The sequence below is a fragment of the Barbus barbus genome, assembly GCF_936440315.1.
Source record: "Barbus barbus genome assembly, chromosome: 18".
NCBI classification, from domain to species: Eukaryota; Metazoa; Chordata; class Actinopteri; order Cypriniformes; family Cyprinidae; genus Barbus; species Barbus barbus.
Window position 1 is genome coordinate 27,029,813 of NC_136746.1, and position 12,182 is coordinate 27,041,994.

Genomic DNA, 12,182 nt, shown 5'->3' on the forward strand with positions numbered 1-12,182 from the left:
AAAATAGAACCCATGGTGTAATGGTGCCTGTTGTTCTCTGCTGGTAATTGGTCGCCTTCTATTGGTGGCTTTAAAAACACAACAACAAAAATCCAGGGCCGTTTTTTACTCCCAGTCCGTCCCTGACTCTGCCCATCTTTACTTCTGAGAGACTCTACTTCTCTAAGACATCCCTTTTATGTTTCAGACCTGATGTCATCTAACTTAATTAGTTGCTAGATGTTCCCCCAGCTGAATCTTTTCAAAATGTATTGCTTTTTCAGCTCTTTGTTGCCCCCTTGCCAACTTTTTTGAGACCAGTAGCAGGCATCAAATTTGAAATGAGCTCATTTAGTGGATAAAAGTGTAAAATTTCTCAGTTTAAACATTTGTTATGTTCTCTATGTTCTATTGTGAATAAAATATTGGCTCATGTGATTTTAAAGTCTTTTAGTTTTCATTTTATTCAAATTTAAAAAACGTCCCAACATTTCCATAATTCGGGTTGTATATGAATAAAAATATATGTATGCTAATGCATGTAAATATTTTCAAATTATATACTGTACATATGTGTCTTTATATATACATAATAAATATACACGGTACACACACCTATATTATATAAACAAAAACTATTATTTTGGATGCGATTAATCATTGCCCAGCACTAAAAAAACAAACAAAAACAACAGAAAAAGGAAATTATACTACAATATACAAACATTTTCAGTATCTACAGAACATTTCACGTTACAAATAAGCGAAATAAACTAATAAATACAATTATGCATGTAATTTTATTAATATATATATATATATATATATATATCAATTGTGTGTGTGTGTGTGTGTGTGTGTGTGTGTATAATTAAAAAAAAGTTTATAATAAAATTAAACAGAAATATTGATTAGCTGATGGAAGCAAACTAAAACTCATCAACGGAGTAAAAAATACCGTTTCAAAAATCTATCATATTTTTATTATAGCTATTTATTATTATTTACTGTCTTACTAATATGGTTTTGAAACTTATAAGAAAGCGGAAATACATATTAGGTCATTAGATCTCAGTCGAGCGGAAATGCGTGACGTACTTCCTCTTTGAAAGAAGCAATGGCGTCTAGCGCAGAGGTAAACAAAACAAAACTGTTCAAAATTCTTTAAGAGTTAACCTCACATGTGTTTTTATTGTTTATATATTATTTTTGATTAGCAAACATTAACTTACTCGTGAAATTATCGTTTTAGCGTGTCGGTTTTCATGACGCTGTTCTTATAGTCATAGCTAAACATGCTAACATCAGTCTCTGTGTGATTTAATGTTGTTGGTTTCGGTTGTTAAACGTGGTTTTTGAGATTTCAGTGTACTGATTGTGTTTTAGCTATCATTATTAAGCCTTGTATGCGGTACATTGACTGCAGGTTGTTGCTCCCAGCAATGAAGAGGAAAGCACAGACACTCCAGGAGCATACAAGAGAGAAGAGAGACTCAGAAAGTTCAGAGAGCTTCATTTCAAGAGGGTAACTACTACACAGTTTACCTCACATCAGTGGAATCCATAAGCAAAGACTATTTATTGAAACTAATAGCCAGTTTATTAATGCCCTGGTATTAACATCTATCCTGAGTGACGTGATATGTCCAATATGGACATGCTCTCTACAGTCCTTATACATTATATGCATGTGTATTTGCATTGCTTTCACTCTACTCTCTAGATCACACTCTCTCACAATCACCACGATTGGTTGGTTATATACAATAAAGCATGCTATCGGTCAGATTGCTCTTTCCTTCAGCAAGAATGAAAACAATAAAGCAAAAAACCCAGACATTTCAGGGGATTTAGAAAGCCTGGCCAGGAAAAAAAGAGGATGCGTCACAAATGAGATCAGATTTTCCACCAGGTAGTAACTTTCTTCTCCTGTGGCCACTTTTACTGTCTTGTCTTATAATCCAAACGCAAGCAAACCATTGTTTTTTTATTTTAATTTATTAAAGGATCCTTGAGATGATCCATCTAATTTTCGAGGGGTCCCTCAAAGACATTGAGACATTTATTTTTTTTTATTATTCATACGCTGCTCAAATTTGTGATTTTGGGATATGTTGCTTTACCCTATTCTCCTGTGGTATCTTGCCTTAAGAAGAAGACATAACACTAGTGGTGAGCCGTGTTGAATCCTTGATATACGTCATGTGAAAGGAGCTTTAGTGTAGTCGGTATAGACTTAAAGCAAACTCTGTGCTGAGCCGTTGACACACAGCGCAATAGAATCTGCTCTATTAACATGCATGTGTATGAAATGTGATTGCATTCTGTTGATAGAATGAGGCTCGTAAGATGAATCATCAGGAGGTGGTGGAGGAGGACAAGAGGCTGAAGCTGCCGTCAAACTGGGAGGCCAAGAAAGCCCGTCTGGAGTATGAACTCATAGTGGACCAAAAGAAGAAGGTACAGTATTAGATTTTAAGCCGGTCGTTTCTACTTCAACAAACAGAGTTGCAAAAATAATGATAACACAAACACTACATGCTGTCTGTGAATGGTCACACATAGTGAGCAAACTCACAAAGCTGGTTAAGCCAAAGCTGACACACTGTTTTAAAAGTCATGTTTTGGATTAGATTTACATGTTTTCTGATGTTTTAAGATGAACAAGTTGATAAATGATGTGCTCTATCTGAGCAAAAAATTAATAAATTTGCAACAAACATGCAAACCAGTTAAAAAAAGTTTTTTAATTTTGATTCTGAATAAGTGAATTTTAAATACATTTTGTGTAAAATTAGTGTTATTATGTTTACATTAGTTTTTTTTATGTACATACACAACTGTTCAAATGTTCAGAAGAAGTAGCTAGAATAACTGTTTTATATTTGAATTTATTTTACAATGTAATTTATTCCTGTGATGCAAAGCTGAGTTTTCAGCATCATTACTCCAGTCTTTGTTGTTAAAAAAAAGTTGTGCTGCTTCATATTTTTAGAAACTATTTTTTCAGCATTCTTTGATGAATAGAAATCTCAAAAGAACAGCATTTAATTGAAATGGTTATTATTTGTAACATTATAAATGTCTGTCACTTTTGATCAATTTAATGCATCTTTGCTGAATAAAAGTATTAAAGGAACACTCCACTTTTTTGAAAATAGGCTCATTTTCCAAGTCCCCAAGAGTTAAACATTTGAGTTTTACCGTTTTTGAATCCATTCAGCCGATCTCGGGGTCTGGCGGTAGTACTTTTAGCTTAGCATAGATCATTGAATCGGAGTAGACCATTAGCATCGACAGAAAATGAAAAGTTGCGATTTTGTAGGCCGATATACGGCAGCAAATTTCCTTGATTATTATGCCGGAATGAGAGTATAGTTCTTGGCCATATCGGCCTACAAAATCGCAACTTTTCATTTTCCGTCGATCTTAGTACACGATGTAACTACAGAAGAGTCAAGCTTTGAATAGGAAAAATATCAAAACTCTTTGGTCATTTTTGGTGCGAGATTCTAACGGTCTAATCCGATTCAATGATCTATGCTAAGCTACGCTAAAAGTACTACCGCCAGACCCGGAGATCGGCTGAATGGATTCAAAAATGGTAAAACTCAACTGTTTAACAGTTGTAAAACTTTTTATGAGCCTATTTCCAAAAAAAAGTGGAGTGTTCCTTTCATTTTAAAGCTCAACCCTTTAAACTGTAGTGTATTTGCTGTCATTTGATTTGGCCTCTGTGCTCTCTATGTGCCAGTATCGACCATTAAAAGCCCCATATCAGTCAAGCGCTAATTCTGATTATGCGGCATGTGAGGAGGAGTGTGTAAAGCTGTGAATTGTGTTTGTTTGTCAGGAGTGTGCGGAGCAAGGTGAGGACTACAACCGTGTAAAGCTCCTGGATATCAGCGCTGAAGATGCAGAGAGATGGGAGAGGAAGAAGAAGAAGAAAAACCCAGACCCAGGATTCTCAGGTATGAAACGCTCGTCAGGTTAATGAGGGGCCTCACTGATTGGCTGAGAGTGAGAGGGAATGTGTCTGCCATGTGTGATGCTAAACATGTGAAAATGAAAACATGCAGAGCTTGTGTTTCACGCCTGGTTATCATTGGTTCTGGTAATTATCATTTTCCTTCTGCTTCTCCCTGTAAGAGCCCCTTTCCCCTCTCAGACCCCCCACAGCTGCATGTGTGTTTGTATTCATCTCTGTGTGTGTGTAGGCTACGCTGAGGCCCAGCTGAGACAGTACCAGAGACTGACGAAGCAGATCAAGCCAGATATGGAGAACTATGAGAGACAGAGAGAGGAATGGTGAGACTTTATTTATTTAGCCACTATCAATAGTTCCTGTATGTGAGCAATGCTGCTTGAGCAATGACGTTTTATTTTGTCTCACGAAGATTTTCTGTCTAATAGTATAAAGAGCGATTATAACATTCCTAGTGAAGATCTTAAATGTATTAAAATCTTACTGACCTCAAATTTTTGAACAATAGTGTACCTAAAATAAACACAAAATGTAACAATTTATTCATCTATCTGTAAGGCATATAAAGCTTCACACTCCCAAAAAAACTAAACAAAAATGTTTTTCAAAACTCTTGAACAAGTTCTTGTCAAGTCAACATTGTTTCACATAAACTTCATGCTTTAAAGGTTTAAAATGACAGTCGAAGTTCCTTCAAAATTCACATTAGAACTGGAAATCTGCATCCTGTTTGCTGTCTTAATTCAAATTCATTCAGAAACATTTCTTATCAATTTGCAAAATATTTGTGGAAACCTTTTTAGGATTCTTTGGTAAATAGAAAGTTCAAAAGAACAGCGTTCATTTGAAATAGTAACAAATATTAACAACAAATGAGCTTTTAAGATATTTTCTGTGATTGTGTGAAATTGCTGTTGTAAATAACTAGAAAAATAACACAGTGCTGTAAGCAGGAAAAACTATTTGCTTCAAAAATCAGTTTTTATGATTATCATAAGAAATAAAGCCTAAATGAAGCGCAAAAGTCGAACCTGATTGCTGTTCTACGTGTGTAATGATAAATAAATGAAACGCTGTATATAAAAAAGCTGATGATTTGCACGCGTCTCTCTTGCTCCTAGTGGAGAAGATTTCCACCCCACCTCCAACAGTCTGATTCACGGCACTCACGTCCCGTCTAAAGAGAGCATCGACCGCATGGTGGACGACGTGGAGAAACAGTAAGAATCTGTGTTTGTGTTCATGGCACGCAGGGATTCTGTTCGATTTCTGATCTTACACACTGCAGAATCACCTGGTGAGCAGATCTAATCGCACACCTCAGAGTTAGTGCAGATAGCGGCTCTTCTGAATGTGATGTTGCTGCCAATTTTAGAGAGCGCTCTGAGAGCACGGCCTGCTGTGTTTGTTCCTCGCTCCAGATGTGTTTGTGCCGTTGCGTGCCTGTCGCACATGGATGTGTGCGCCGGCGAGGGTTTGTTTATGCGCGAGACGGCATTCTTCTATTTTGGAGGAGCTGCTTTTAGCTTCTGAGAGACATTAGACAGGGCTACGGCTGCCAGATCGTGACGCACAAACGCGCTTTGAAGATTTTTGAAGAACCGTCTGTGTGTATGTGGGGGGCATGTGAGTCTCTTTGATGGACTGTGAAAACTGAGATTGTCTGTTGAAGCATCAAACTGGGAAATGAATGGCGGAGGAGTACAGCTGGGTAATATAGCTGGTGTGTGGTGCTTGCCTTATGATTTTGCTGGCAATATTCTGAGGGATGTGATGATTTTAATGTGCTGTTTTTTGACCATTATGTTTCCTAAAGTCAGTGCCATTTTAGTATCATTTATCACATTTATGAATTATTTAAAAAAAAAAAAAATTTTTTTTTTTTTTTTTTTAGTTTGTCATTTTATTATTATTTGAAAAATTAAATAAATTATATAAATAATAAATATAGCCTTAATCTACTTTCGGTTGATACATTATTTTTTTTTTTTCTTGTTCATTTAGTGAAAAACTGTTTCCAGGATTATCTTTAACTAGGTTTTACTACGTTTCATTTCTTGTATCTCCATAAATGTCTCCTTGTGTGTTTAGGATTGAAAAGCGCTCCAAATACAGTCGCCGCAGGGCCTACAACGACGACGCTGACATCGATTATATCAACGAGAGAAATGCTAAATTCAACAAGAAGGCTGAACGTTTCTACGGCAAATACACCGCAGAGATCAAACAGAACCTGGAGAGAGGAACAGCCGTGTAACTATGGAGACTGTTACTATGGATTCCACCCCTCCATCTGCCAAGCAACCAGATATCATGTACAAAATATTTTTAAGAATGCTCCTTTAAGATTCTTGTTCCCTGTAGTGGTCTTGTGAATTATTATAATTTTTTTCTTTACAAATTTAATCTTTTTATTTCAGGCAGTGTCAATGTTTTTCCGTGTAAATTCATTCATTTCCTCAGCAGTTGACATCTACTTCAATAAAAAAAAAAATTGATATGAAAAACAGTTGACTTCACGGTGCCTTATGATGTAGTCCAAGTGAGTTTATGCCACAGCATTGGTGAATTGTTGATTCTGGTTGGTTAACAGATGTGACTGGAAAGTGTTTTGTTGTTTTAACGCAAAATCGAATTTAAAATGATAAACATTTTTAGTTCCAAGATGGTATCTGGACAGCACTCTCATGCAAAGTGATGGTCATGTGAAAACATACTGTTTGGAAAGGAAAGGACATGACATGGTGACCCATACTTGTAATTTGTGCTCTGCATTTAACTCATCCAAGTGAACACACACACAGCCCAGGGAGCAGTTGGGGGTTCGGTGCCTTGCTCAAGGGTCTGACCTCATTCATGGTATTGAGGGTGGAGAGAGTGCTGGAAATTCACGTTCTATGGTGGCTAATTCTACTGTGCATTTTAGAGGTGAAAAGTTGTGTTAAAAATGAGCACATTCATGTGTCAGCTATGTATGAATTGAAAGTAATTAACTCCGAACAGTTATTTATCATTACTGGAATATAATTGAACGCCTGAGGTGTAATGGCCACATTTACCGCATTTATTATAGCATATATTGAGAAGAAAGATCAGTGAGTGTGAGAACTCAACGTGATTGTTTATCTTTTGCATGAAGACTCCTGCGACATCAAAGTGTCAAAAGACTCAATTATTGCGTTATCTCCATCATCTGCTGTCAGGCCTTGTTGCCCTCAAGCATCGGGAGATAAGAGAAGAGGCTTGTGACCTGAACCGACTTCAAAGTGAATCAGAAATCTTCCCAGATGCCACAATTCGTCTTTTCCTGTAAAAATTTGCAGCACTTTCTAGTATGATTTATTCTGCTGTTTGAACATTCCTGTGGCTACGCCCACATCATGGATTCGATTTCCAGGGAAATGTATAACTTGAGTGTAAGTTGCTTTGGTTAAAAGCGTCTGCCAAATGCATACATGCAAATAATTTAAACAAAATGGTTCATCAGATGTGCAAAATGTTTCATATTCATCAAGACCGAATGGGTTGGAATTTTGGAATTTTTTCTCTGAATTCTGTTGCCACCACAAAATTAAAAAAGCAACTGCCATGTTTTCTCACAATTCTTTCTTTATATTTTTTAGTTTATATCTCACAGTTCTGCATTTGTTTATTGGAATTCTGAGTATATCTCTCACACTTCTGACTTTTTTCTCAGAATTGCAAGAATCTAAATTGTGTGATAAGTTGCAAGTTATCTTTTCAATTTTTTTTTTATCTCAATTCCAGAAATAAGCTTCTATAGAGGCCTGTATAGGACTGAACGTGTATCAGAGATCTCTGGCATCTGCATAAATGAATATGTTATGAATTATCCTGGTGGGGGGAGCAGGGGTAATTGGCTTTGGGCGGCTGCTTTCAAAGCTCGGTGTGCTGAGAATTAGAGCCATGCCGTGTTTATGATTTCCTGCTTTTGTTCTCGGTGGCAGTATTGGCTGCAGGTGATTAGACAGAGGGGGCCACACAAATCAAACCCTTTGATATCTGAGCTGCTCATTGGGAAACTTTGACTTCATATTGAGGCCTTTTTGTCAAGTATGGAGAAATAAGGCTTCCATTGAGAGCTGAAGAATGCCATTCAACAGTTCCTCCTCAAATCCACGTGCCACCATCCACTAGAGCCACAGTCGTGAATGAAACACTGCTGGAGGTGTTTTTACTGGTTACCTCAGACTCAGAATGACAAACATCTGTCATGTCTGACTGGTGCCTGCTATATCCCATTGGCCATTTAAATCACTGGAAGGACGTCTTGATCTGTTTACTTGCAGATGAGGATTCATGGAGAATTGTGTTGCTTAACTTTAGGCGTTGCTGTCCCTCTGTTTTTGCTTATCTTGGATATGAAGCCAAATATAATTTCTTGGTTCAAGAAACGCATGTATATTTATAGCATACTACTTATACATTATTTGTGATATGCAATATGTATGAAGATGCAATACTGTTTAAATTATGGAATCGGTAAAATTTTTTATGTTTTTGAAAGAAGTGTCTTCTGCTCACCAAGGCTGCACTTGTTCGATCAAAAACAGTAATATTGTGAAATATGATTACAATTAAAATAACTGTTTTAATTTTGCTAAAAACTGTTTTTAAAATATAATCCTGATTATCTTTCAGAAATCATTCTAATATTCTGATTTGCTGCTCAATATACATTTATTATTCTTATCAGTGTTGAAAACATTTTCGTTCGCTTGCAAAAGTATTGTGTTCTCATTAGAAACTTTGCTTCCTCTTGCGAAAGTATTGCGTGCCCCCAAGTAGCCTATTGTTCTTCTAAGAAACGCTGCATACTCTCATGAAAGTATTGTTTTCCAGAGAAACTTTGCGTTCTCTTGCAAAAGTACTGTATTCTCGCCAAGAAACATTGCATTCTCTAGCAAAAGTATTGCATTCTCCTGAGAAACTTTGCATTCTCTCGCAAAATTATTGCATTCTCCTGAGGAACTTTGCATTCTCTCGCAAAAGTATTGCATTCTCCTGAGAAACTTTGCATTCTCTCGCAAAAGTATTGCATTCTCCTGAGAAACTTTGCATTCTCTGGCAAAAGTATTGCATTCTCCTGGGAAACTTTGCATTCTCTAGCAAAAGTATTGCATTCTCCTGAGAAACTTTGCATTCTCTTGCAAAAGTATTGCATTCTCCTGAGAAACTTTGCATTCTCTAGCAAAAGTATTGCATTCTCCTGGGAAACTTTGCATTCTCTAGCAAAAGTATTGCATTCTCCTGGGAAACTTTGCATTCTCTAGCAAAAGTATTGCATTCTCCTGGGAAACTTTGCATTCTCTAGCAAAAGTATTGCATTCTCCTGGGAAACTTTGCATTCTCTAGCAAAAGTATTGCATTCTCCTGGGAAACTTTGCATTCTCTAGCAAAAGTATTGCATTCTCCTGAGAAACTTTGCATTCTCTAGCAAAAGTATTGCATTCTCCTGAGAAACTTTGCATTCTCTTGCAAAAGTATTGCATTCTCCTGAGAAACTTTGCATTCTCTGGAAAAAGTATTGCATTCTCCTGAGAAACTTTGCATTCTCTCGCAAAATTATTGCATTCTCCTGAGAAACTTTGCATTCTCTGGAAAAAGTATTGCATTCTCCTGAGAAACTTTGCATTTTCTGGCAAAAGTATTGCATTTTCCTGAGAAACTTTGATCTTGTGCAAAAGTATTTTGTTATACCTAAGAAATATTGTGTTCTCTCAGGAAAGTTTTTGTTCTCTCGCAAAAGTATTGCGAGCTCCTGGGAAACTTTGCATTCATTTGCAAAAGTATTGCATTCTCCCGAAAAACTTTGCATTCTCTCACAAAAGTATTGCATTCTCCCGAAAAACTTTGCATTCTCTTACAAAAGTATTGCAATCTCCCAGGAAACTTTACACTGTCTGGCAAAAGTATTGCATTCTCTTGCAAAACTTTGCATTCTTTTGCAAAAGTATTGCATTCTCCTGAGAAACTTTGCATTCTCTCACAAAAATATTGTGATCTCCTGGGAAACTTTGCATTCTCTTGTGAAAGCATTGCTTTCTCCTGAAAAGCTTTGTGTTCTCTCGCAAAAGTGTTACGATCTCCTGAGAAATTTTGCATTGTCTGGCAAAAGTATTGCGATCTCCTGAGAAACTTTCCATTCTCTTGCAAAAGTATTGCATTCTCCCAAGAAACTTTGCATTGTCTGGTATTATAAGTATTATAAGTATTGCGGGGTCTGTAGGTTTGAGACTGTGTGCTGATTAGTCCTATTGCCTTCACAGCTCACATGATTGGTTAAAAAAAATTGCACTCTGTAATTCTCCAGTTATTATATACTGCATAGTCCTTCTTGGTTGCACTTCTTTATAGTGCCATTCCAGTTTCATAAAAGCATAAATCAAATGATTTAAGTGAAACGCAGATGAGATGCAATTTTTTTCAGGATTTTTCAGACCTGTCTGTGTGCTGAAGATCGATGGATATTGAATGAGTTTCATTTGCAGACTTCTGTGATAGTGATAGATGTTTTGAGAGAGAATCCAGGCATATGCGCCGCGAGATTACACTCATGTGATGAGCGCAAATAACCGCCTGGCATCCGTGGCATCACAGAAAGCGAATTAAACATCAAATACAGTTTGCTTGCGAGGGCTTACATGTAACATTTTCTCAAACTCAAATGAAAAGGCGTCTTGTGTGTGGCAAACAATGGCTTTCTTTATCTGCATCTTTATACACTTTTTTTCCCCCAACTGTATTTCTCTGTGTTCGTCAGGATTCCTCTGTGGCTTTGCCAGGGCTTTCCAGATTCGAGGCCTGTGGTGTTTCCCTTTGGCAAACTGCAAGTGCACAGCAGTATGGAGTGAGGAATAGCAGAACATGTGTGAATAGAAAAGAGTTACAGACCTTGATCTGAACGTGTGTGTGTGTGTGTGTGTGTGTGTGCGCGTACCATTGATATTAGTGCATCTCTTATCAAGTGATCCATATCCAAAATGAGCGTGTTCAATCCCTGAGGCCGGGACATCTGATCTGTGATCAGGAACAGCTGAGAGTACTGAGGTGAATAAATCTTATGCTAGATTACATCATCTGGCAAATGCCAATTCTGCTTTGAAAATCTGATTAAGTTTGATGTTAAAGTGTGTAATTGTTTTGATGTTAAAATATTTTCTTCTATAACAGTTTAATATACAGTGACAGCTATAAATAAGCCATTTGTAGATTGTAGAAGTGATTTCCACAAAACACTGTGGTGCTATCAACACACTGATCAGTCTGTTTGATCATAAGGTACTACAGACCTCATTGACAGAGATGCTTTGCACAAGCCAATCAGTTCCTGATTCCATCAGTTCTCACACTCTGTACCTTATCACTCAGAAATACATCATACTGGGGATTGTAACACATAGAAGAAATACATCACACTATAAAATGCCTTAAAGGTCTTTCTATAATGTCTTCAAATGTTTAATAAGTTAGCACTAACTAAAAAGTTGACAACCTAGCAATACCGATATCCAGCAACACTTAATTTAAAGTTATGGCTAATAACCAATAAATGGCTGATATTGAAATTGTATTATGTTACAATAAATTAAAAATTAAATTAATCATTATAGACAAAAACATTATGGATATGGCAATATCACTTTAAGAGTGTTTTTAAATTCACTATTAGCCTATACATGGATTTATGACACACTATCGTTCAGATGTTCGGGGACTGTTTTCAGTCACAGACATTTATAATGTTAAAAAAGATTTAGATTTTAAATTAATGTTTTTTTTTTTTTATTTCTGTTCATCAAAGAATCCTAAAAATGTTTCCACAGAAATATTTTAGCAACTGTTTTCAATATCAATAATAATATCCAATGCTTATTGAGCAGCTGATCAGCACATTAGATTTTATGGGATCATATGATTCTGAACACTGGAGTAATGATGCTGAAAATTCAGCTTTGCGTCACATAAATAAATGACATTTTAAAATAAATTAAAATAGAAAATAGTTATTTTAAATTGTAATACTATTTCATAATATTACTGTTGTTACTGTATTATTGAACAAATAAATACAGCCCTTGGTGAGCATATCTGATCTAAAAATAATAATAAAATCTTACCGACCCCAAACTGTGTTAGATGATGGCAAAGATAATCTAATCTAAATGTTAAAATAATGCATGTTCAGTTATATATC

At 36.3% G+C, this 12,182-nt stretch overlaps 1 protein-coding gene across 1 annotated transcript; it reads left to right on the top strand.

Moving 5' to 3' along the window:
* The first annotated feature begins 1,045 nt into the window (after window positions 1–1,045).
* LOC306884132 (pre-mRNA-splicing factor syf2-like) lies at window positions 1,046–6,492 on the top strand. Its single transcript, XM_079439823.1, has 7 exons — window positions 1,046–1,114; window positions 1,406–1,504; window positions 2,314–2,439; window positions 3,833–3,950; window positions 4,197–4,287; window positions 5,086–5,184; window positions 6,056–6,492. The coding sequence occupies exons 1-7, from the start codon at window positions 1,097–1,099 to the stop codon at window positions 6,219–6,221; spliced, it is 717 nt and encodes a 238-aa protein (XP_079295949.1). The 5' UTR covers window positions 1,046–1,096; the 3' UTR covers window positions 6,222–6,492.
* Window positions 6,493–12,182: the final 5,690 nt, after the last annotated feature.